This window comes from Phyllobates terribilis, unplaced genomic scaffold (assembly GCF_046119375.1).
Source record: "Phyllobates terribilis strain yellow unplaced genomic scaffold, ASM4611937v1 Scaffold_5__5_contigs__length_657084704, whole genome shotgun sequence".
In the NCBI taxonomy this organism is placed as follows: Eukaryota; Metazoa; Chordata; class Amphibia; order Anura; family Dendrobatidae; genus Phyllobates; species Phyllobates terribilis.
The window spans coordinates 509,578,950-509,606,114 of NW_027362765.1; the positions used below are offsets into that span (position 1 = coordinate 509,578,950).

Consider the following 27,165-nt stretch of genomic DNA (forward strand, 5'->3'; position numbering starts at 1 on the left):
TAACAACCTCATCATCTCACTTTCCAATAATCCTAAACGACTCTTTGACACGTTTCATTCTCTCCTCAATCAAACAGCACAGGCCCCGACCACCGACCTCAGCGCTGACGATCTGGCTAACTATTTCAAAGAAAAAATTGACCATATCCGACAGGAAATTTTCTCCCAATCCCCAAATGTTATGCATGCTCCCCCCCGCCACATTGTATCTTGCTCATTTTCTGACTTCGAACCAGTCACGGAAGATGAAGTGATCAGGCTCCTTGCATCTTCTCGCCCTACCACCTGCACCAGCGACCCTATTCCCTCACATCTCCTTCAGTCCCTTGCTCCAGCTGTCACCTCTCACCTAACTAAAATTTTCAACCTTTCCCTCTCATCTGGTATCTTTCCCTCTTCTTTTAAACACGCCAGCATACAACCATTACTTAAAAAACCATCCCTCGACCAGAACTGCACGGCCAACTACAGACCTGTTTCCAATCTTCCCTTTATCTCTAAACTCCTGGAACGCCTGGTCCACTCCCGTCTAATCCGCTATCTCTCAGACAACTCTCTTCTTGACCCTTTACAATCTGGTTTCCGCTCTTTACATTCTACTGAAACTGCCCTCACTAAAGTCTCTAATGATCTACTAACAGCTAAATCTAATGGTCACTACTCCCTGCTGATTCTCCTGGATCTCTCTGCAGCATTTGACACTGTGGATCACCAGCTCCTCCTCACTATGCTCCGCACTATTGGCCTCAAGGACACTGTTCTCTCCTGGTTCTCCTCTTATCTCTCTGACCGCTCCTTCTCTGTGTCTTTTGCCGGCTCCTCCTCCTCCCTACTTCCTCTTACTGTCGGGGTTCCTCAAGGATCAGTCCTAGGCCCCCTTCTTTTCTCCTTATACACCGCTCCTATTGGACAAACAATCAGTAGATTCGGCTTTCAGTACCATCTCTATGCTGATGACACCCAATTATACACCTCTGCTCCGGACATCACCCCTGCATTACTACAAAAGACCAGTGATTGTCTTTCTGCTGTGTCTAACATTATGTCCTCCCTCTACCTAAAACTGAATCTGTCAAAAACTGAACTACTCGTCTTTCCTCCCTCCATTAATCTACCTGTGCCCGATATTGCCATCTCCGTTTGTGGCTCAACCATTACTCCCCAGCTACAAGCCCGCTGTCTTGGGGTCATTTTTGATTCAGATCTTTCTTTCACTCCTCACATCAAATCACTCGCTCGTTCATGTCATCTACACCTCAAAAACATCTCAAGAATCAGGACTTTTCTCACCTTTGACTCGGCAAAAACTCTTACTGTCGCTCTTATTCATTCTCGTCTTGACTATTGCAACGCTCTACTAATCGGTCTCCCTCTTACTAAACTCTCCCCTCTCCAATCCGTCCTGAACGCAGCAGCCAGGATCATATTCCTCGCCAACCGCTACTCAGATGCCTCTTCCCTGTGCCAGTCATTGCATTGGTTGCCCATCCAATATAGAGTTCGTTTTAAACTTATCACGCTTACCCACAAAGCGCTCCATGCTTCAGTACCCCCCTACATCTCCTCCCTTGTCTCAGTCTACCACCCTACACGTGCCCTCTGTTCTGCAAATGACTTGAAACTAAAATCCTCCATAATCCGAACTTCCCACTCCCGTCTCCAAGATTTCTCGCGTGCTGCGCCAATTCTCTGGAATGCACTACCCAGGACAGTTCGATTAATTCCCAATACCCACAGTTTCAAGCGAACCCTAAAAACACATTTCTTTAGACTGGCGTATCACCTAAACACACTCTGTCCATCCCAGCTTTCCCCCATATTAAAATCTTCTTCAACTTCGGGTTCAAACCAACCATGCACATAAAAGCCTCTGTCAGGACTGCACACATACTGGCTGGCGACCAGTCCATGTATTATCATTTATCCTATTCAGTATATCAAGGCTGCATTATACAATATATGTACTTTTTACCTTCTGTGTCTCCCCCACTTCCTCATAGACTGTAAGCTCGCGAGCAGGGCCCTCACTCCGTTCGATATGAGATATGCTTATTCTGTATTGTCTGTATAAGTCCCCCCTAAAATTTGTAAAGTGCTGCGGAATATGTTGGCGCTATAAAAATAAACTTATTATTATTATTATTATTATATTATTATTGCTTTAATTATTGTATTATCTTTAGCTATGTTACTTATGACTGTTGAATATGAACCTCTGAATTGTAAAGTGCTGCGGAATATGTTGGCGCTATATAAATAAAGATCATTATTAAAAAGATTTAACAACTTATTTCTTTCAAATCACAATATATACTGCTCAAAAAATAAAGGGAACACTTAAACAGAATATAACTCCAAGTAAATCAAACTTCTGTGAAATCAAACTGTCCACTTAGGAAGCAACACTGATTGACAATCAATTTCACATGCTGTTGTGCAAATGGAATAGACAATAGATGGAAATTATTGGCAATTATCAAGAAACCCTCAATAAAGGAGTGGTTCTGCAGGTGGGGACCACAGACCACATCTCAGTACCTATGATTTCTGGCTGATGTTTTGGTCACTTTTGAATGTTGGTTGTGCTTTCACACTCGTGGTAGCATGAGACGGACTCTACAACCCACAGAAGTTGCTCAGATAGTGTAGCTCATCCAGGATGGCACATCAATGCGAGCTGTGGCAAGAAGGTTTGCTGTGTCTGTCAGCGTAGTGTCCAGAGGCTGGAGGCGCTACCAGAAGACAGGCCAGTACATCAGGAGATGTGGATGGGGCCATAGGAGGGAAACAACCCAGCAGCAGGACCGCTACCTCTGCCTTTGTGCAAGGAGGAACAGGAGGAGCACTGCCAGAGCCCTGCAAAATAACCTCCAGCAGGCCACAAATATGCATGTGTCTGCACAAACGGTTAGAAACCGTCTCCATGAGGGTGGTATGAGGGCCCAACGTCCACAGATGAGGGTTGTGCTCACAGCCCAACACAGTGCAGGACGCTTGGCATTTGCCACAGAACACCAGGATTGGCAAAGTCGCCATTGGCGCCCTGTGCTCTTCACAAATTAAACAGGTTCACACTGAGCACATGTGACAGACGTGACAGAGTCTGGAGACGCCGTGGAGAACGATCTGCTGCCTGCAACATCCTTCAGCATGACCGGTTTGGCGGTGGGTCAGTAATGGTGTGGGGTGGCATTTCTTTGGAGGGCCGCACAGCCCTCCATGTGCTCGCCAGAGGTAGCCTGACTGCCATCAGGTACCGAGGTGAGATCCTCAGACCCCTTGTGAGACCATATGCTGGTGCGGTTGGCCCTGGGTTCCTCCTAATGCAGGACAATGCCAGACCTCATGTGGCTGGAGTGTGTCAGCAGTTCCTGCAAGATGAAGGCATTGAAGCTATGGACTGGCCCGCTCGTTCCCCAGACCTGAATCCGATTGAGCACATCTGGGACATCATGTCTCGCTCCATCCACCAACGTCACGTTGCACCACAGACGGTCCAGGAGTTGGCAGATGCTTTAGTCCAGGTCTGGGAGGAGATCCCACAGGAGACCATCCGCAACCTCATCAGGATCATGCCCAGGCGTTGTAGGGAGGTCACACAGGCACGTGGAGGCCACACACAATACTGAGCGTCATTTTGACTTGTTTTAAGGACATTACATCAAAGTTGGATCAGCCTGTAGTGTGTTTTTCCACTTTAATTTTGGGGGTGACTCCAAATCCAGGTCTCCATTGGTTAATAAATTTGATTTCCATTGATCATTTGTGTGTGATTTTGTTGTCAGCACATTCAACTTTGTACAGAACAAAGTATTCAATGAGAATATTTCATTCATTCATTCAGATCTAGGATGTGTTATTTGAGTGTTCCTTTATTTTTTTGAGCAGTGTATATTAAAATCCCACATTTTTAACCATGCAATTTCCACACTGGCCACAGAGGGTTTTTTTTTTTGTTTTTTTTTTAAACTTCCTGTCCTTTCAGGAAACGGATCCTATCCCCCCTCCCTTTACACTGATCTTTGCACACACTCATTAGGCTTTATCTTCAGTACTGAAGCATCTGAGTCAGTCTATTGCTGCTAATGTACATGTTGATTCTGGAAATCCACTGGAAGCTCGGGTTTAAAATAGTGTGAACATTTAAAGAATTCCAATTTAAATTTTTAATACAGATTATGATACGAAAACTCCCACCAGCAAACAGCCATCTCTCCCAATTCTTTTATGTATGAATGCTCGGCTAGGCTGAGCCTCCATGTGTTTTTAAAGGAGAAAGTCATTACCAGACTCTTCTGGCAGCTGCTCGTCCCCCTGAAAAGAAATGAATCACCCTTTGAAATCAATCATTTTCTCTTTAGACATAATCTGTTGGTGTAGAGTTGGGAGGCTCCCATACACGCCAAATAGTTTTCCAGTTTCCACAGAAATCATGGGGATCAGACGACTATCATCTAATGTGTTTGTGGGTCTTTAGTGCATGTTTTTAGATTATGAGCACACAGATAATATGGGTTGGTGTGAAAGTTGAGGAACTCTGTACAACACTACCATATACTGTATGTTGGCTCATGAAGTATAGGACAATAAAACAAATTCCAACCCCCTTGTCAGCAAATATAGGTCAGCTGTGCCATAGGCACAGAACAGTCTGTCCTGCTTTTACTATTTCTATGTGCAGACATTAGGCACAAAGATTTTTCCTGCTTTTTTGATTCCCCTGGCATAAAGTGAAATGATGAATAAAAACTAGAAATACAAAAATTAATGGCACATCTGTCAATATCTGTCACATCTGCCCCTCTACAACAAGTGAGGGGTGCTAGCAGAGGTTCTTATATTGCCTAATAAGGGTAGCAGTGCTCTACGGGCAGTCCAGAGATTACATTTAACCAAAAGCAACACCTGCCTGTAAGATGGGCCAAAACTGACCATATTGTGCCCAATACTTTATTTTAAGGTTCCTTGCTGAAAACACATCTATGTTTGACAAAGCAAAGTATGTATGTGTATGGGAAGGTTGGGAGAAATTGCTGTCAAAGCTTTCGTTTGTGTACAATGATGTAGCATATGTTGTATCAGAATGGACAAAAAATAAACTATACTTAGGAGTATAAAATGGAATTGTTGCATATGCAATATCATAGTATACTGAGTGTAGGTTCACCACAAAGGAATGTATTCTTTAAAATCTCTTGCACAATATTTTCTATAAGCCCTACAATCCGGAAAGGGAAGTGTTAAAGTGTTAAAAACAGAAATCTACCCTGAAGTGCTATATGCAAATCTTAAAGATATTTTCTGCATAACTTAAGTTATTAACAGAATAATTTACAGATCACTCAGTACACCCCCACCTAATCGTGGTAACTGAAATTTCGACAAAGTCTTTTGGGGATTTAATATACTGTGTGTAGTAGTGAGAGCATCTGAGCTGCTCCAACATATCATCCGAGAAGACTTTTCAGGCCATAAGTCACAGAAGCATCTCCTCAAAGTCTTTGTACCCTGATATAGCACAGTATTACTATGTAAGCACAACTCAATGTGATATCTTCATTTACTAACTTTGCTTCCAGTAGGACTGCAGGTAAACCTAGGGCGGCACAAATGTGAGCAACTCTGTCTATGGGTAAAACATGGGTAGCACAATATGATATTAATAAATGTTGTCCACCTTTTCTTGCCCTATACATAAACATATTTCTGATTTAAGAAGCCCACCCATGAAGTTTTCCCTCTCCCTAAACCTCTGTATATGTATGTTGAGTAGTGAGTGTATTAATATAATCATCTATCGCTGTCTTCTCCGGTATCCAGCGTGGTGTTACGCCTCTTCACGTCACTGCTCTGCAGACTCTCCAGCTCCCTCTGTGAATGAGCCAGAAGTCTCTTTTACAATGTAAGTCTATGGAGCCTGGTTCTGACACCATATAGGCTTACACTGTAGGGCCACTTCCGGGTCACTTAGAGCACAGCGTGACCCAGAGAGTCTGCAGAGCGGTGACATCACTAAGAAGAGGAGTGGAATGGCGCTGGATCCCGGAGAAGACGGGGGTAGGTGAGTATATTAAGGGGAATCTGTCAGTAGGATAAACCCTCCATAGCCGTCAATATTGGCATGTAGGTCATAGGAAGCTGAAGAAAATTATCCCTTGATATCTGCGATCCGATGTCTTATTCCAGAGACATCTACATTTTTCTTAATATGTGTGAGGCCCATAGATCTTAACAGCTGATTTACATATTAAGAAAAGGTGGCTTTCTCTGGCAGAAGACATCGGATCGCAGATATCAAGTTATAATCTTATTCAGCTTTGTATGACGGCTTAGGAGGGTTGATCCTACTTACAAGTTGTCCTTTAACACACACACATTACACTACATACACACATATATAGGGGAGTGTATCTTTAAATAATTTATTAGTACTAGTTGACTTGGGATGGGCCATGGCATAAATAATGGGGACATTTCCATAAATAATCGTAAAAGAATCAAATTAGAAATTCTCTCAAATAAATCCATAGCCTGCTATAGAAACTGTAACTAAAGAGGACGAAGGGGATTTTAATAATAAAAATGTAGGCTAGGCACTAAACACTCATGACCTATTTAACTGAAAGAAATGCTATAAAAGTCTAAAAGGCATTCATTTGGGGTAAAAGTTGTGCATATTTTGCCTGTAAATGAATACTGCAAGAACAGGAAACATTCATTAATGTGAGAAATGACTATAACTTACTAGGATGGAAGGTCGTCCGGGCGGCTCACAGCTGCATTCTGCAAGAGTCCAAGAAAAGTGTTCGTTCAGATGGGGAAATTCCAGACAATATCCTTTAGTATTCTGTGCATTTTGCCATTGTACCTCCATGAATGTATGAAAACTTTAGCCACCGCAGTGTGCGCTCATGTCTACAGACAGCCAGCATTCAGGGCAGTCAGAAAGCTTTACAATGACTAGTTGCTTTTATGTCTGTCAATGAGTCACTGCCTACAAAGCCAGCACAGGCAGATAAGCAGCTGGTATAAGAATAGCAAGCCTGGAATTGTTTTCACACAGTTTTTCCTTAAGAGGTGCAATCCCACATCAGACTAAAACTCATCAAGAGAGACTGCAAGTGTAAAAAAAAAAAAAGAACCCTCGGCAATGGAAATTACGGAGCAATGTCAATTAGTCGTTTTATTTTCTAACCAAATGTCTGTTGCTTCCAGGATTTTATGTGTAATATAAATACTGGAATAAATAAAATTGTGGAAAACAAATATGCATGGTGACGTAGGTAAACCCTTGTTAAAATGAAGATACTCTATGAATGAAAGCAATTCTATTGCCATTTTGGAATCATATTTTACTTAACATTAGGCTTTCAATGCTGTTAAGGGTGTTTTCCAGGAAAATAAAAAATTCAAGTATAAACACCAAGTTATAGAACTTGCTAATATAGTCTTATTGATTCCGGTGCCCCCATTGTCTGGATGTCGCACCTTCCTGGGTACTGGCTGCAGCGTTTCACCAGGGCTGTGTTAAGGGGAATATCTGATCGCTTATCTGCATCGCTAGATCAGCCCCCTTCTCTCTATTGTGCTGACAGAAAAGGGGCCGTTTTAGCTACAAAAATGAGCAGTGGATCAGTCCCTTTCATACATGGATCTGGAGAGCACAGGACTGGAAGCAAAGCAGCTGATGCCCGGAATGAAGTGGCTACCTGACCATGTGGGCACTTAGCCTAATGGAACTAAATTAGTCAATTATACAAGATACTAGTTATAGTATATATTTTTTTGCCTGGAAAATTCCTGTAACACCAGTAGTCCCCCCCCCACACTCCAATTTCAAAATTACAGGAGCCCAGATTTTCTTTTCCTATTAAAATGTTATAGGGAAATCCAGGAACCCTTGTTAAAGGGTATCTGTCAGCAGGTTATTGCTATGTACACTGGGGCCAACATAATGTAGGGGCTGAGACACCAATTTCAGAGATGTGTCACTTATTAGGCTGTGTGCTCTTGTTTCAATATAATGAGTGTTTTATCAGCATGAGATTATCAGTACAAGACTAGCTCCCTCCTACCAATTGGTCCAACCACGCCCCCAGCACTGATTAGCAGCTTTATGTCAATAGAAAGCTATGGTGTGGGCGGGGTTAGCTTTCTGAGCTCTGCTACATTCTACATCTAAAACCTCTGATTGTATCACAATTGCTGCACCCAGTAAACTAAGTGATACATCACTGGAATCAGAGTTTCTGTCCTTACATTATGCTGCTCTCAGATGAGATAGCAAAAACCTGGTGACAGATTCCCTTTAACAAAAAAAAAAAAATAGTTTAAAGGGATCAACAGCTGGATACTTTTGATTTTGTACATATTAACTTCACTCGATTGCATTTCCAGATAAGTGTTGTTCCAAATCCTAAAGTAAAATGACTTTATTGTACTATATTTATTCCTCATATGCAAATGTAACATATGCGTTTCAGTTGTATTTCTCCATATTTAGAAGCAATCTGTTGTTTTTAGATTTCTACCTTTACAATTTAAAACTTTCACATATAGTATGAAAACAAATCATTTTCTAATATAGTATTCTCATGGGAACTCTTAAAAGTAGCCAAAAATCTATAATTAATAATCTTTACAAAAAGCTTAATCGACTGTTAAGAAAAAGTATCTGGGATGAAGCTCCTCATCTTCATTAGACGCTTGAGTTCCCCAACGCTGGGATTTCAAGCACTTTGCTTCTTAAACCACTTACTAAAGATCAAAGTGGATACCTTACTATACAGATTAGGTGCAAGTAGCCAATACTAGAAATAAAATCTTAATTTGATAGTCCCAAATATTCTTTGAAGTTCTGTGCTGCATGGTTTTGCTAAATGTAGTGGGGTAACACACAGAAATGTGTGCAAAGATAATGCAGATAATTTACTTCTACCAGGGTGAGCAAAAAAAAAAAAAAAATCATCTATATGTACGTACTAGTTTTCAATTGTGTTCTCAAAATAGATGTATACTACTATACCAGTACCAACATTTGAGATGAAGAATTATGTGTTTCCAAAGAACTATGTCTAGATTTTAGGTAGCCCTGCTCTCTCTTTAATACAGACCATATAATAAGCACAGATAGCATTTTTCAGCTAATTTGATGAAAGAGCTTAGCCAGATGGAAGCTCTTACTATATGCCCACAGTCCTGCACACTCAATATGACATGGCAACAATTGGCAAAGTGCGTATTGGAAGGATTTGTCAATATCATTACTGTGATATCCATTACTGCATAGTACACATAGGTAAACAATTATGGAAGCAATTTTACTAATCAGCCAAAGGTATTGCAAGCACAGACAAGCAAACAGCAACATGACAAGACAAAACATATATGAACAGCACTACAATACACAACAGTGGTGCATCTAGTAGAACCAACAATAGGAATGCATCATCCATGTGGTGAGCACCTGGATGGGAAACGTTTTGCTAATTTTACAGTCCATTTGGATTGAGTGAGGTTAAAGTGGTTTTACAGGACTTTAATATTGGTGATAGGTTAGGTCTAGAGATGAGTGAACCCGAAGTTAAAAGTTCGGCGTTCGTACCAGACAGTTAGTGTTCTGTGCTAAACACCGAATGCTGACTTCTCCCGGACGTCCATTGCAATGTTCGGAGTTCCGGGGGAAGTCCGTTGCAATGTTCGGGGGAAGTCCATTGCAATCTTCAGAGTTCCAGGGGAAGTCCGTTGCAATCTTCAGAGTTCTAGGGGAAGTCCGTTGCAATCTTCAGAGTTCCAGGGGAAGTCCGTTGCAATCTTCAGAGTTCCAGGGGAAGTCCGTTGCAATCTTCAGAGTTCCAGGGGAAGACCGTTGCAATCTTCAAGAGTTCCAGGGGAAGTCCGTTGCAATCTTCAAGAGTTCCAGGGGAAGTCCGTTGCAATCTTCAAGAGTTCCAGGGGAAGTCCGTTGCAATCTTCAGAGTTCCAGGGGAAGACCGTTGCAATCTTCAAGAGTTCCAGGGGAAGTCCGTTGCAATCTTCAAGAGTTCCAGGGGAAGTCCGTTGCAATCTTCAAGAGTTCCAGGGGAAGTCCGTTGCAATCTTCAGAGTTCCAGGGGAAGTCCGTTGCAATCTTCAGAGTTCCAGGGGAAGTCCGTTGCAATCTTCAGAGTTCCAGGGGAAGTCCGTTGCAATCTTCAAGAGTTCCAGGGGAAGTCCGTTGCAATGTTCAGAGTTCTGGGAGAAATCCTTCGCAATGTTCAGAGTTCCAGGAGAAGTCCATTGCAATATTCAGAGTTTTGGGGGAAGTGAGAGAGAGACAGAATTTTCCAGCCAAAAATTCGGGTCCCCATTGTTTTCAATGGTTTTTGGGTTCTGGTTCAAGTTCAGGTCGGATACCAGAATCTGAACTTTCACAGGTCCGCTCATCCCTAGTTAGGTCGTCAATATCAAATGGACAGGACTCTGACCGCCACCAATCAGCTTATTGAAGTGTTTTGCAGCAAACGTTGTGGCCCCTTTATTAACAGACACAGCCCTGTTCAATTTGTGCTATGCTTCGTACTATAGCTCTTTGCAAACCAATCCCATTCAAGTAAATGGGAGCGAGCTGTATTACCAAACATAGCAATTAACAAATGTAAAGAGCTGTGCATGGTAAACATGTCTAGTGGCTGTTAGCTGCAACACATGCAGGGATTGCTTGTTTGTTAGGCAATCCCTGCATGTGTTGCGGCTAACAGCCATGAGACATGCAGCCACGGCGACGCAAACATACTTCACCAATCTTAAATTTTCAGTAAAAGGGCTAGAGTCACCTCAACCAACATATTTTTATATGACTGTAAGACCTAAATAAATGCTCTTACAATACACAGGCTATATTTAGGAGAAGAAACCAGGAAGAGAATTAATTAAAATTGTGAAATCAAAACGTGCTTTGGGAAAGAATTTCCAGAGCGTTAATTGATTCCACTGAATCAGAAGATTAGCTTTTAATGATATTCTGCTACAAGGCCCAAATGATTTAGGAAAATATGCGCCTGCTGGAGCAACTTTACAGAACAGATTTGTGAGTTCTGATTTGATAATATAATGCATGTTATTATAGCAAATGTTCTGACTTAGCAGTTGCAAAGTTTTCTGATGCTGAGCTGCAGTTCTGTGATGCTCATCATATCGCCGTGCTTATTCTTCAGATTCTTCACCATTGCTTGTATCCACAAGTCTAAAGAACTAATGCTGCAATTTAGGTTTCATTCATAATCATGCAATAGAATTATTTAATTCAAGAATTAACATTTGTCTCCAGAGAGAAATTAGTGCCCAATTCATCAAGGCCAGTGATCTTAATGGAGTGGAGTGGAGTGTGAGGCTCCTGAATCATTAAGAAGCGCACACCTCTTAATGAGCCAGAAGCGTCTGAAGAGTGGCGTGTGCCTTGCATGCATGAGTAAGATTTGTGGGGTCATGAATTTGTCGAGTGTTGGTCACCAATCCCCGTTCATCAAAGCTTTTACACCAGAATTCTTGCATAAAATCTTTGATGAAACAAGCTAAAGGATTTTGGTAGTTTCTCACATCCAAGAAAAGTATTTCATCAATAAATCCAATAAATCATCATGTTTGGTATGGCCTGATGTGGTGAATGGTAAGAAGGTTCCTTCATAGCATCTTGGGAAAGAGATCTTGGTAGGACTAGGAGTTGATGAATTTTCAAACACCATAGCACAGGGTATTGCGGTAGCAGGTGACATCTTCTACAATGTATGCTTAGAAACCATCTACATACAGGTGAATCTCACTAAATTAGAATATCATCAAAAAGTTAATTTATTTCAGTTCTTCAATAAAAAAAAAGTGAAACTCATATATTATATACAGTCATTACAGACAGAGTAATCTTTTTCAAGTGTTTATTTCTGTTAATGTTGATGACTATGGCTTACAGCCAATGAAAACACAAAAGTCATTATCTCAGTAAATTAGAATACTTTATAACAACAGCTTGAAAATGTTCTTAAAATCCGAAATGTTGGCCTACTGAAATGTATGTTCAGTAAATGCACTCAATACTTGGTCGGGGCTCCTTTTGCATCAATTACTGCATCAATGCGGCGTGGCATGGAGGCGATCTACCTGTGGCTCTGCTGAGGTGTTATGGAAGCCCAGGTTGCTTTGATAGCAGCCTTCAGCTCGTCTGCATTGTTGGGTCTGGTGTCTCTCATCTTCCTCTTGACAATACCCCATAGATTCTCTATTGAGTTAAGGTCAGACGAGTTTGCTGGCCAATCAAGCACAGTGATACTGTTGTTTTTAAACCAGGTATTGGTACTTTTGGCAGTTTGGACAAATGCCAAGTCCTTTCCATCTCCAAAAAGCTTGTTGGTAGAGGGAAGCATGAAGTGCTCTAAAATTTCCTGGTAGACGGCTGCGCTGACTTTGGTCTTGATAAAACACAGTGGACCTACACCAGCAGATGACATGGCTCCCGAAACCATCACTGATTGTGGAAACTTCACACTAGGCCTCAAGCAGCTTGGATTGTGGCCTCTCCACTCTTCGTCCAGACTCTGGGACCTTGATTTCCAAATGAAAATTGGAACTCTGGGACTTTGTGGAGTGTGTCAATGACTGCCTTCTGGACATCTGTCAAGTCAGCTATCTTTCCCATGATTGTGGAGCCTACTGAAACAGACTAAGGGACCTTTTTAAATGCATCGGAAGCTTTTGCAGGTGTTTTTTGTTAATTATTTTAATTTACTGAGATAATGACTTTTGTGTTTTCATTGGCTGTAAGCCATAATCATCAACATTAACAGAAATAATCACATGAAATAGATCACTCTGTTTGTAATGACTCTATATAATATGAGTTTCACTTTTTGTATTGAAGAACTGAAATAAATTAACTTTTTGATGATATTCTAATTTAGTGAGATGCACCTGTATCTGCAATGTACATATTAAAAAGAGATTGCCCCGAATTAGAAACAACATGGTTCTTTTCATTAAAAAGATGGTGCCACTCCTGTTCACGGGTTTGGAGATGTATTTCAGTGCGATTTACTTCAATGGAGCTGAATTGTAATTCCACGCAGAACCCATGGATAGGTATGGCCCTGTTTCTGAAATAAATCAGTGACTGTAGTAGAAGTCACATTGGTACTCCGTGGAAGCAACATCAGAGTCCCATAAACTTTCTTGCCTGGCACTTAAATGCTGCCATCCTGGGCACCCCTTCTGATTACTGGGCCCCTGTGACTTTATAGTTGCATAAAGCCTAGTCACTAGGCCTCACGCGGCTTCAAGACGTACGCAGCAAAGGCCTAGTAATCAGAAGAGGCACTTGGCATGACGGCATTTGAGTGTCGGACCAGGAAGTTGACAGGTTCATCGTCCAGCCACGTTTTTTTTATCCTGTACACCCCTGGTCAGTACAAATTATCTATGTAATATTATAGATACGACACTGTACTAATAAGGATTGTCTGGTTCTACATGAGAATGCACCACACACATATGAAGAGCAAGGTTCACAAGTACATGCCAGCCAGATGATGCATTTCTCCAGGTTGACACATGCACAGACATATTACTGTGGGATTGTATGATTACAGCAGGGGTAGGAGAATACTGTACATAATAAGCTGCAGAAATGTCATATTGTCATTTGTCACACATTCCATAGGCTAGGCTGCAGATGGGATTAGTGCTGTTATGACATAAGCCTTTCTTCATTCCATATCTTGCAGAAAGTTTTGCTCTATATGCAAATTGACAGTAGAAAGAACTTTCATACCATTTTATTGGAAGTTGTATAACACTTGTCCATTCTCTCTAAATCTGCATCTAACTCAGACTCGTACTGATAGAGGTCTTTCTCTAGCTCAGTCTAGTCAAAAAAGAACAGACAATAACAGACATTACACATAGAAATAGGTCTTCGGGTGTCATTGTAGGACACACTTTCAAGGACGAGAGGACACAATAGGATGCATATGTTTGCTCATTTATTCTGTAAAATGTTATATAACTACAATAAATGCAAAACCATTGAAAAAATTCACGTTTTACATTTCACAGTTCTGAATAATTAAAGATTGCAAAAAAGCTTTTCATTTTCTGCTTTAGTTAACAGCAATGTAAAAATGTGTCGCTTCTTGCTTTTAAAGTAACCTGTCACCATGAAACTGCTATTTAATCTGTCAGCGGCATGTTATAGGCAAGGAGGAACTGAGCAGATGATATTTTGTTTTGTGTAAAAAGAGTCAGTACAAATTGTAGCTTATTGGTTTAAATTCCTGCTCTCTCTTTTATGTAGGAGTCCATTGGGCGGTTCTACTCAATGATTGACAGCCTTCCATCAATCACTGAAAATGTCCACTCACTGAACTCCAACTGAGAATTATATTGACTAGAATTCATTTCATAGCCTTTCTATTGCAAAAAAATTACAAACCAATCTGCTCAGTGTCCCCTGCCCTATAATACGCATCTGTTAGTTTATCGTGCAGGTGTAAATGCACCATTTAGCAGGAGCATGCTATAACAATTTTAAAAGGAACCTTTACCCAGGAGAGATTCACTACACATTAGCAAATTCTTACAAAGCCTTATTATAGGTAAAGTTAGGTATGCAATTGTTTCCAATAAGTCCCCCTTATCAAGGCCAATCAGGTTGCCAAAATAAATTAATATCACTTCTTTCTGTTTTAATCGGGGCTGCAAAGTATAGTGTTACCTCAGAGTACCTACAAAACAGGAGGTTCATATGTTCATATGTAACAACAAGCCATTTTTCTACCACCCTGCTATTCCCCAAAAAAATATACAGAATTTCATGTAGTCCCCTCTGTACATTCTCTCTTTACATCATATGTGAAATTAAAGCAATTAATATTTTTTTTTGCAAAAATAACAATTACCAGAAATTAATCTGACCTTGATATACATTGTGGGCCAGATTCATTAAAACTGGCAATGTGCACAACAGTATTAATGAAGGGGCGTGCAGGAGTATGATGCGCCTAATTTATTAAGAGGCACATGTACTGTCGGGGACTGGAGTAATATTTCTGGTGCAAGTTGTGGTGCTTTCACATTGCATTTCGTACACGCTCGGTGGCCTCGTCAGGTCATACGTCCGAACCCCTCACAAAACGGGATTCGGACGTACGTGCCAACGGGGCCATAGACTATAATGGTGCCGGCAGAGCGAACATGCGTTCTGCAGTGCATCATATTTGGGCGTATACGCTTACTGGAGGTGGACAGCAAGACGTAATAGACTGCATCATGGTGTCCGCCTCCATTTGGCATATATGCCCAAAAATGATGCACGGAAGAGCGCACGTTAACACAATATGAAAGCACTCTTACTCCACAATTTTTCATGAATTTGCTAGATTGGCTTTGCCACTCTCTTTCTCAACCCCAGCTCTGCCCACAATGGCAGAGAAGACCAGAACTGGCATGACAACACCAAAATTCACAACATTTTCTTTTCCATTATTGAAGTTTGGGAGAATTATTTTTCTTTTTTTTAATTACCATACAATGTTTTTCACTAGTAGCAATTAAAACTGAAAAGCAAAACACAATCAGTTAGGTGTAACATACAGCACATTATTGGGATAGCACAAATAGGGTCTATGTTAGTATATGTATATATTTGCAAGATATAAACATGGAGGTGTAATTGCTATTCAGGTGTATTCTGACAAGCCATTAGATGCAAATATGTCATGTGATATAAACATGAGAGGTCATCATTAGAAAATTATTACGCTTAAATTAATATTAAGAGATAGAACTATTATTTCCATGTAAAAAACCCAAAAGTTATAGATCATGCTGAGCTGGCCAATTAAAGGGGATCTATCAACAGGTTTTTGCCATCTTAAAAGTTGAAATTGGATTGTACAGAAGGTCAGCCTTTTAGGAGCCAACAAGGCGATATTTTATTTATAGACAAAGAACCCCGAATGATAGGTACTTATTGAACACTTTCTCTATGCCTGGATGTCTTTCAAGAAGGAGGAGCCCAGCGTATGTGTAGTACCATGCGGAGCCTCACACTTATGTAGGGGCAGCTTGGTGGCGTCAAGTGCAGTACTATGAGGTTAGTCCAGGAGGCTGGTTATAAGGAGGCTGGGCTAAGAAGTGCAGATTAGACTATGTCCACAGACAGAAAGGTCTTCTACCAGTGTGGTGGTAGTAACAAGACCTTGCTATCCTCCTCGAGATGCACCAGAGACCACTAAGAGGCTTCTATACTGGGGGAAGCGGCAAAGATGATTCTGGTCTGTGTTATTAGAACAGTATTGACTTCAGACAGATCGGTATCCCCCTGTGGAGACCCCCAGAGTGTGTGGGCAGATGATGCATGAGGATATTTCCCAGAGAGTAACCTTCGCTATTTGCAAGCAAAGTTATTTGTAACCAGTGTACAATTACTGTTACACATGCAAGTTGTTTTGCAAGGTAAAGGCCAAATTCACATGTCAGTGTTCTGCATCAGTCTTCGTAGGCCAAGAGCAGGAGTGTTAGGCCACGTTCACACGTTGACTATTTGGTCAGTATTTTACATCAGCATTTATAAGCCAAAACCAGGAGTGGATGATAAATACAGAAGTGGTGACTTGTTTCTATTATATTTTTTTCTCTGATTGTTCAACTCCTGATTTTGGCTTACAAATATTGAGGTAAAATACTGACCAAATACTGAACGTGTGCACGTGGCCTTAGTCCTCTATACAGACGAGTTGAAAATCTTACCATTAGGCCTCATTAAATTTTCATCAGTGTTTTGGATCGGAGTTTCATAAGTATTGGGTCTCTGTGTCAATTTTTACAGTGAGAGTTTTCTCATGAAAAATAAAATTGCAAAGCTCCTCCTAACCATTGCAATGTTAAAAACGGACAGCATACACATTGCACATGGATATCAATGTGTAATGGTCAGTGATTTTTCATGTACCCATAGACTTGTATGGGTAATTGTGATCTGTGACTCTGCAGGTTATAATGGGTAGATACGTGTTCTGTACATCGAAAACAAAAAGGCACATGTATGTGAAAACTAATGTCTGAATGAGGCTGTATAGTTCCACTGTATTTTTCAGTCCTGGTTTTTGTATACTTATATAAAATACTGATGTAAATATACTGCTGTGTGAAAGAAGCCTAAATCACAGGAGGGGTGTATATCTTTCCGCTACACTTTTCTCATTATAGGTTTTACCACCAATTTTGGCTTACAAAAAATGCTATGAAATACAGTCATGTGACTCAGGCTACTGTCTTGCATGTGACGCGCCCCCAGGGCCGTGGGGTACTCGGCAGCCGGGCCTATAGATGCCGGTCTGGGGAATATCACGGTGGCTGGCCCGATCCGTGACCCAGGGTGGTCAGTGCAAAAGGGGGGATATTTTTATATGGGGTTTTTGGGATTGTTCGTGACACCACCTGTGGAATGCGGCAAAAGGGGGTGCCGCCGCTGCGGAGCAGTCCTCTGGAGCTGGTGTTACGGCAGCAGGGATGGTGTGGCTCTCCACAGGTAGAGCTTGCTCCAGGGCAGTGTAAGGCGGTGAAGGTTGCGCTGGGCGTTGTAGTGCAGGGAGGGAAAGATGGCGCAGATAAAGAATGGACGGAGGCAGTGCGGTGCAGTCATCCGAGTTTTAACTCACAGTTCTTATGACAGTTCCACTGGTGCACTGTACAGGTGTCGGCCTCCCACGTCACGCTGCGTTCACCAGGCAGGGGTTCAGCACTTCCTCAGGTATATTAGGAGCACCTGACAGAACCCCACTTTCTTGTGTTCCTAGCTAGACCGTCTTCACGCTGGGTCTTTCTCCCTCCTGCCCTGCGCTTCCCACTCTCAATCCCGCTCTGAAGTCCCTCCAGTCCGTCGGAGTTCACAGACCTGCTTGACCCTCACGGGGATTAGAATGAGGCTTCGGCAACTGACTATATAAGCCAGAAGCCTCCGGTTTTCCCAGCCGAGACCTGGAGTAACACAGCTGGACCAGGGGCCAGTCCCCTTCTTGCGGCTTACGATCCCTCTGTCTTCCGGCAGATTTGGGGCGTATGGGTGCCGTCCTGCACTCGCCGTACCCCCTAGGATACCTTCTTAGAACGGAGCCTACTCCTCTGCTCCCCACCTGGGCCCCTAGGACTGGGCCCTACTTGTGGAGCAGAGCTCCTAAAGAGCCTCTGCTCCCTGACTGTCCTTCTGAACTGTTCTTCTGAACTCAACTCCCCTCTACTAAAATGGCTTCCCATTATATACCTACTACCATGGTGCTCCTCTAAAGTGCTTCCTCCACCCACACCCACTACTGGTTCCCCCTACCTCTAGGTTCCCCCCACTCTAGCCAGGGACAGGGCTCAGCAGAAAACACTTTGCATCTTGCCCTTCCAGCCGGCCTGGAGCAGTGTAGTGTTGAATGCGGGTGTTGGGGTTCCGGGCAGCACTCCCTCTTTACCTGAGAGAAGGAGACACCACACCTCTGGGTGAGGTGCAGTACTTCTGTGGCGACTGAACCCTCAGGGGCACCACACATGTGCATAACGGTAAATTTCTGCTGTGGATTTGGTCACAAATCTGCATCAAAATCCAGTGGCAGATTTGACTTTACTCAATTAGAATATGTGCACACAACGGATTTTTCAGGCAGATTCCTCCTGAAAAGGCACTCGCGTAATGTTCAAAAAACTGAACTATGCATTTTTATGTAAAAACAACTTGCTCAGTATATCTTCAGGCTTTTGAGGGTCTTTTATTAGCCTCCGGCTCCAAAAAATGCCAAGCAGTTAAAAAAATGACCTAACCATTTTTCCAGGTCTTGGAAAATGCTTTGTGTTTTGCAATACAGGTTAACGGGGAGACTCAAAAGTAGCCCGGACATCTTTCTTTGAGCTTTTTCTTAGCGTTTTCGATTCAGATACCGCTAACAATTTAATTGTTGAATGGAGAGAAAAAAATGACCAAAGAATGCCAGTAAAAAAAAAAGGATTAAAAAACAGTGGAAAAGCAAGCAAAAAAACTGCAGCGGTCAAAAATGGCGAAGCAAGCGCTCGGGAAATGCCCAAAAAGATGTAAAAAAGACGCTTCAGGACGAAATGTGTCCTGAAGGCTATTCCTCTTGGAAAACTTGGTGGTGTGCACATACCCTAAAGAAGAATTGCACAGGATAAAATCTGTGGCAAAAGTCCAAGCAAGAAAGACTTTCTGCAATGTGTGAATGGGGTTTTAAAAACCACATTTGTCTGCTTATTATAGTAAAGCTATGCAGATGGTGCAGAATCCACACCGCAAATCTGCAGCAATGTGTGAACATAGCCTGAGTGTGTGCCTCACAGGCTTTAAAAACGCAGTACGCATAATCTGTGTGAACATGTACTTGTGAACTGTTATTGTCTTCTTTGCCCTGTGACTGTTCTGATATTGTGCAAATATCATACTTGAACCACAGTGGCATGGCAGAACAGGCTTGGTGGCCTACAGTCAACTGGTCAATGCGGTCTGCTGGGAATTCTTGCAGCTTTAATGTCTCAACATTGTTAAGGACCAAACTAAACTATTAAGAATAAAGATATACAACTGCAACATATGTGGCGTACTCCAATGTTTAATGTCCAGTATCATCTATTATTCACCCAGCGTAAACTACACAACTAATGAAGCACGTATTACTTAACACATGTTCTGTATTCACTAACAGTCGGAATCTGTTTGCACTCAGCAAGTTGCTGGAATGTTCAATGCTCTTCACACTTTGTCATTTTCTTCCCAATCTGCAGATTTCACTAAATAAAGGGCAGATGGCTATCAGGATTTCAAATGTTGCCATCTAATGTGACATTATGAAGAAAGCAGCCAACTATTATCAATGATTAAAACACAGCTAAAAACCTCACTGATGCATTACAATTTAGTTTTCCGTTCCCTCTTTTCATACCATATTTTTTTTCTTTTTACCAAACACAACAATATGCTGACCCATAGGTTTCCCCACAAAAGACATTGTAGGTATTACACTCTTTGGCAGCAGTTGAGGTAAGCACAGGCAGCAAAGTTCTTATTGAAGGACAGGTTGATTTATCAAAGTCCATACATTTTCAGAGAAACAAACAGAAAATAGCCTTTTCCTTCCAGAATATAAGGATGTGAACAACACAAAGAAAACCAAAAGGCTCGCTCACCATACACAAGTGGTACGTTTCTGTCAGACTTCAACCTCTACTTCCAGACACTAAATGAGGCAGCTGAACTACCTTAAATCACCCATTCCAAGTCCTAGAACTGGAGATAAAGGAACGGCCAGTCCCATCCAGCCTTTTGGACGTTCCTAAAACCTAGACCCAAAATCCGGGCTCATTAAACATCACCTCTCAGCACTATATGTGCTGGAGCCCGCTTCTCAGGGTCCTACATGACTGAGGCATGGCACCTCTGAGACATAACTTCCATCCAGGACCTGTCCAGCTGCCATTTTACAACATATAACACGTATCCACCTCAGTGTTCTCTAAGACTATCACTTCCACAGATTACTAGAATGAGGGCCAAAGCCCCATTTCTGAAGGATGCCCCACTACATTAAGGAGCACTTGAATGAAGTGGCAGACGATCACGTGCCCTTCAGCTATTATTGTCTATTGCACTGACAAAGACAGCAGAGTACAGCGGTTAGCTATTTCTGTCAGCCCCATAGACATTGAATGGATTGTCAGAGTGTATTCTCGACCACCACTCCATTTACAGATTTTCTCAGTTTTGTCATGCAGTGATGAGAAATGTGGCTTAAGACTCCTTATTGTAATGATTGGTGGAGGTCCCAGTGGTTAGACATTTAGCACACATCCTGAGAAAAGGTGATAAATCTGAATTGTGGAACAACCCTTTTAAATGCAAGCACAAAGAACAAACCGAAAAGAATAACAATCTATTATTGCCTGTGGTTGTGGCCTATTTTCACTGGGAACAGAAGTATTGCACATGTTGATACTGCTCTGATTTGTGTGTGTCCTGTCGGGAAACTGTTAAAAGAAATCTATCAGTAGAATCCACCCTCCTAAGTCATCTGTATGGAATGTAGATCATAGAAAGCTGAATAAAATGATACCTTGATATCTGCGATCTGACTTCTCAATTCAGAGAAATCCACGTTTTTCACATATGTAAATGAGCTGTTTCAGACTATGGGCTGGACATAGATCTCCCTGAGAATCTGCCTTCAGAGCTTATTATAAATGAAAGGTGGAGTTACCAGTGTGATGTGTGATGGCCGCTCTCTGCTCTCCTGATCTCACTGCAGAGCTGTGTGTGATTATACCTGACACATCTGCAGGCTCCTCTCAGCTCCAGCTTCCATCTCATAGGCAGTCAGGGTGTAATATTGCTGCAATACAGCAGATCTGTACAAATGTGTATGTAAGAAGACAAAATTAAGTTCTACTGTTCTGTGTTAGTTACATGTCTCACACTGGTAACTCCCCCTTATCCCTCATGCCTCTGGAGGCAGATTCTCATGCAGATCAGTGTCAGAGCCCTGAACAGCTCATTTACACATAAGAAAAACATGGATTTCTCTAGAATAAGACATTGGATCGCAGATATCAAGGTATCATGTTATTCTGCTTCCTATGACCTACATGCTCATCTAGACTGATTAAGAGGGGTGATCCTACTGACAGATTCCCTTCAAAATAAAAAGTACCATCCAAAAAATGGATTGTTTTAGGCTAGCTTTATTTGAACTCCTATGAAGTTTCACTTGCAATTCATATTGCTTATTGGTGACCATATTTGAGCACAATGTAGTAGTAGTACTAGCTTAGCAGGCTACGTTCCCACAATGAGAATTCACTGCGATTTTCACTGCGATTTTGAGGTTGTATATTTTCTGCATTTGGAGTGCGTTTTTTTTACATGCCTTTTTATTGTGTTTTTGCTCTGTTTTTTTGTCTTTTTTTACATGTCATGTTTTAAGTAGAGCTGCTTAGTTTTTCCTGGTATTTGGCTTTGACAAAACTTTATTGATGCAGTCATATGCGGATTACATATGTTATTAATGCATTTCGACAGTCAAAACGCACTAAAAATGCATACAGTTTTTACATGCACATTTACCGCATCTACAGGGAAAATCTGAACATAAAACTCAGCGTAACAGTAAGAGAAACTGACATGTTGCAGATTTGAAACACGCACCGCAGGTCAGATTAGGCCAAGTAAAACAACCCCAGTGGGCATGAGATTTACATATATCCCATCCACTTTTAACTGTAAGAGGCTGCGGTTTTGACACAACAGAAATAATGAGCATCAAACGCTCATCAAAAACTCATTGTGGGCGCACAGTCTAAAAGCTACAGGAGGGAATACGGGACAGAAAGAAAAGCTCATGAAAAAACAGGTCTTGTTGAGAATCTAAGACTTACAGTCCAATTTACTCTAGCATAATATTAGTCTTAGCTAAAAGTTCAGACTAGAAAATGGTTATGTAAGTTTGAGTAGAAAAGTACACACAACGACATCATGCCAATACAAATAGACTAGCATAATAAAAGTAGCTTAACAAGCCGTAAACAAAAAGCTAATCACACATTCAACACAAGCAAACTGTCAGAAACTGCACCAGATTTTGTCAGAAAAAATTAAGAAAGCGTCTTTACCTTCCTATCCTCTATTTTAAGGATAGAGCAATCTCCTGGAGTATAATCCCAAATCTTTTTTGGAGGCTGATGGAAAGCAGAGGAGGAAATAAGGGAATGAAAAAAAGAAAGAGACAAGATATCAAAAGAAGTATGGCTTTAAAAAGTAACACACAGGTTGAGGCATCTGCATCAAGAGGAAAATATAGAGAAGGAAACAAGCGAAAGCATGTCCCATACCATACTGGGGGGTCTAAGCAGCCATGCAGACAGTAGTAAGAGATTAGGTTAGTTGGAGAGGCTTGCAGTTCAGTTGAGGAAGAGCCCTAACATGCTAGGGCAAGACCCTGTGTGAACTCAGGTCAACACAGGCGCTGGGGATTTTCACCTGCAGTCAAGAAGAAGAACTCTAGCAAAGTTGGGTCCCTTAGTGACCACAAAGAATTTAACTCCTTTGAGTCAGAAGAGGCAGAAGCTTGGTATCCAGAGGAAAGGGCAGAAATTGCTAACAGTTTAGGTGTTTGAAGGCCTCGGGTACCTACCACATTTACAAATGGCTGAAATTCCATGATTGCAATGTAGGACAATGAGACACAAGTTCAGCCACAAAGTTTATGAAATGTGTACAGTCGGTAGAAAGTTACCTTTTAGTAAGATTGAAATTTCTTTTAGATCATGCAGAGCAGCAGCTGCCTGTCTAACAGCACTTGTCTGTGACCTTTTCTTATAGAAAAGTATTAATCTGTAAACCTAATAATTCAATGAGTATTGGGCCGCATCATTACTACTCTTACAGCCACATTGTTATAGTAGAGCACCTGAATTATCAATTTTTGAGTGGTGTAAGTGTAGTTTACTCATAGTTCTAAAGTTAACCATGTACAGTAAATATATCTAAAGTTAAATGTGAAATTTAGGAATTACTTGGCAATTACCCTAGTCATGGTTAGTAATTACCCACGGTGGCTCAGTGGTTAGCACTGTTGCCTTGCAGCACTGGGGTCCTGGGTTCAAATCCCAGCAAGAAAAACATCTACAAAGAGTTTGTATGTTCCCCTTGTGTTTGTGTGAGTGTTCTCTGATCTCTTCCCACACTCCAAAGACATACTGATAGGAAATTTAGATTGTGAGCCCTGATGGGGGCAGTGATGATGATGATGATGTCGCTGTGGAATTAATGCCGCTATATAAGTGAGAAAAATAAAGAGACTTTTTAATGAAGCAGACATCTCTCTTCCATTTATAGGGAGTTATCAGACATGTAGTTTTTGTACTTTTGAAGTAGAGCAAATTTACATTATATACTTTCTCCATGGCCTGCAAAATCGTAGCTCTGCTGATTTAAAGGGAAAAAAAACAATAATTGTGTTCCAGTTGAAGAAAATCACTGCTCACAAACAAACATATCCATATGTCATGTTCCTGAAGGTATGTCCGTCTATATCATACTGATGTCCTTCCCACAGCCTAGGTCATCAATATCAGATCAGTGGGGGTATGAGGACTACACCTGAAGTCACCACCGTAGATAAACTGTTATTTAAGAAAATAAAAGCTGATCAGCAATTCTGGGCAGCGGTTCTGCTCCATTCAATGTTTACATCTGGCCACCGCCAGAGCTAATAAGACCTGATCTGTGGGGGCTCTGGGTCTCGGACCTTAACTGATCTGATATTGATGACCTATCCTGAAGATAAGTCATCAATATTATACATTATATGCCTGGGCAACCCCTTTAGAGTGTGTGCACACGTAGCGCTTTTGCTGCTTTTCCGCAGCGGTCTTTCCGCCGCAGAAAAGCAGCGAAAATGCTTGTTAATCGGTCTTCCAGCAATGGTAATCCTGATGTGCTGTGCACATGATGCGGAAAGTTTCGCTTAGGTTTACCATTGAGGAAAAAAACGCAGAATGTCCATTTTGCGCGCATTTCCGCCGCGAATTTGCGCCCATTGAGGTCTATTGAATCGCAACAAATCCGCAGATATAATATCTATATCTGCAGATTTGCTGCGTTTCAATTAAAGCCAATGGGCGCGAATTCTCTTCGGAAACGCGCTGCGGGTGGTACTCGGGTCAGCAGAGGAGGACTACTACTCCTCTCATCCGACCACCAATCCCGCTGATAACAGTGAGAGCGGCGCGGCTGAGGGGAGCAGTAGTCTCCTCAGCCGAGCCAGGTACCACACGGTATAAAGAAAAAAAAACCCACTATACTCACCTGTCCAGCGCCACCCGGTGTCCTCCCGAAGCGTTTAGCCGGACGGCCGGTGTTACACTGCCGGGAGCACGCTCACTCCCAGCAGTGTACTGCGCTGCCAGGACCTGCGGTCACGTTAGCTCTCAGCTGAAGATCAGCTGAGAGCTCACGTGAACATCACCGTGGGAACATTGTGAAGAATGACCTCACTCCTGCAGCAGCAATATATACTGACAGGAGTAATTTTACACTCCTGTCAGTACACATTGCTGTCTGCTACAACAGTGACATCAGTAATTGCTGATGTCACTGCTGTATAAGTGACACGGATCGCCGAGGGACAATCGTTGGCGGTAATCATGGACTACATGAGGGATATGGTTGTTTGTTATTTTACGTTTTTTTCAGAAGATCAAGGGATTCGAGGACTGAGAGTGTAATAATTTTTTTTTTTTTTTTTTAAACCGTGCGTTTTTTATTTCATTAAAATACTTTATTCTTGCTTTGTATTTATTGAAAAAGCGGCGACAACTTTACTACGTGGTTAGTAATGGGGCGTCTTATAGACGCCCTCCATTACTAACCTGGGCTTCACATCAGACGCCAATACAAGGCTGACGTGAACCCCAACCCCACTCACCACCGATACAAGGCAGTGGGAAGAGCGGAGGCTAAGCGCCAGATTTGGCGCATCTTATAGATGCACCATACTGCTGAGGGGTGATATTAATAGCCACGGAGGGGGCTAGTATTCCCTGGCTATTAATATCAGCACGCAGCTGTCTGTTTAGCCTTTTCTGGTTAGATTTTATCGAGGGACCCCATATCATTTTTTTTCTGGGGTCCCCCTGTAATCTAGCCAGTAAAGGCATAAAACAAACATCTGTGGGCTGATATTAATAGCCAGGTAACATTGTTGGCTAATGGCCCCTTCCCCCGGCTACTAATATCAGCCCCCAGCAGTCAACTTTCCCTCTGCTGGCTATAAAAATGACGCGGGAGCCCAATCCATTTTTTTTTACATTTTAGGCTCTGTGCCCATAATTCAGACATAGCAGCGCTTTGAACGCATATTTTTTGCTGTGTCCAAAATGTTGCATTCTATTGGACACAGGTAAATCCACATGTGTTCACTGAACATGCGTATTTACAGCATTCAATACATTCTATTGATCAAATTTCTGTTGCGGAGACTAGCAACTCCGCAAGAGAGTTTGACATGCTGCGGTCCTGAAAGACGTACCGCATGTCAGTGTCCACGGGTGATTCGCAGCCTCTGATGCACGCATAGTGGACATAAATCCCATTCACTATGCTGTAACATCTGGATGTGCGGGTTTGACGCTGTATAAACACGCAGCGTCAAACCTGCAGCAGCTCCTGAACATGGCCATGTACCCAAACTCACCCGCGGCATGTCAATTTCTGTAGCGGACACGCTAGTCTCCGCTGCAGATTTTGACCAATTGAAGTGTCATTATATGCGTTGGATGTACCGACAACAAAAGTGCTGCATTAGAACACCGTGTTTTGGATGCAGCAAAAATACGCTGCGTCCAAAGCGCTGCTGAGTGCTGATCGGGTGGACGTAGCGACTAACAAAACAGCTGTGAGCTGTTAATAATAGCCAGGGACCATGTTTGCCTAATGGCACCTTCCTAGGCTAAAAATAGCAGCTCACAGCTGCCACAGAAATTAAATAAATGGAAATGCTAATGACATTGGGTGAATGGGATTAGCTGACACCTAGCTTTTTTGTTTGGTGATGACAAGATGTCAATCAGACCCTTTCTTCAACAAAACTAATTAAAGTAAACTAAAGAGTTAAATAAACACACAGACAGAGGGGAAACACTTTATTTGAAATACAACAGACACATTCTTTAATCATTCTACTTATGAATGGTGGTAAAACCTTCAAATAACTACACAAAACACAATTATTTGGAATACTGTCGGTGAATAATGAATTGTATTCATACAATGTTTGGTCTTTTCACACAAGATGATGATTTAAAATAGTAGCTGCATATATGTCAGTATATGGTAGCACACAGTGCAGCAATGGTTAATCCGTTACACCAAATTAAAAGGGGTTGGGAATTTATTCTGACATTTGGCATCAGGGAGGGTATTCCTTTGGCCTTTCCCTCCAACACCGGTTTAACTCTGTGTTCTTTTTAACTCTCCTGCCTATGTTACTATGCTACCATGTAAATTTATAACCTTTTATTATAGGTTCCAAAATATTGTAACATTTGCACAATTACAAAGATGCCCTAACATTTTTTGCAGGGTTCTTGACGTCT

General features: G+C 41.9%; 1 protein-coding gene across 7 annotated transcripts in view; it reads right to left on the minus strand.

Moving 5' to 3' along the window:
• The window catches only part of SORBS1 (sorbin and SH3 domain containing 1), a 269,503-nt gene that overhangs the window by 50,974 nt on the left and 191,364 nt on the right, over nt 1-27,165 (minus strand). For all 7 annotated transcript variants that reach the window (XM_073685634.1, XM_073685629.1, XM_073685632.1 and 4 more), the window contains 3 exons: nt 22,681-22,746; nt 13,799-13,891; nt 6,746-6,783 (listed from right to left, as the gene is read on the minus strand). In XM_073685634.1, the coding sequence (XP_073541735.1) occupies nt 6,746-6,783; nt 13,799-13,891; nt 22,681-22,746 (197 nt within the window). The remainder of the gene's footprint in view (nt 1-6,745; nt 6,784-13,798; nt 13,892-22,680; nt 22,747-27,165) is intronic.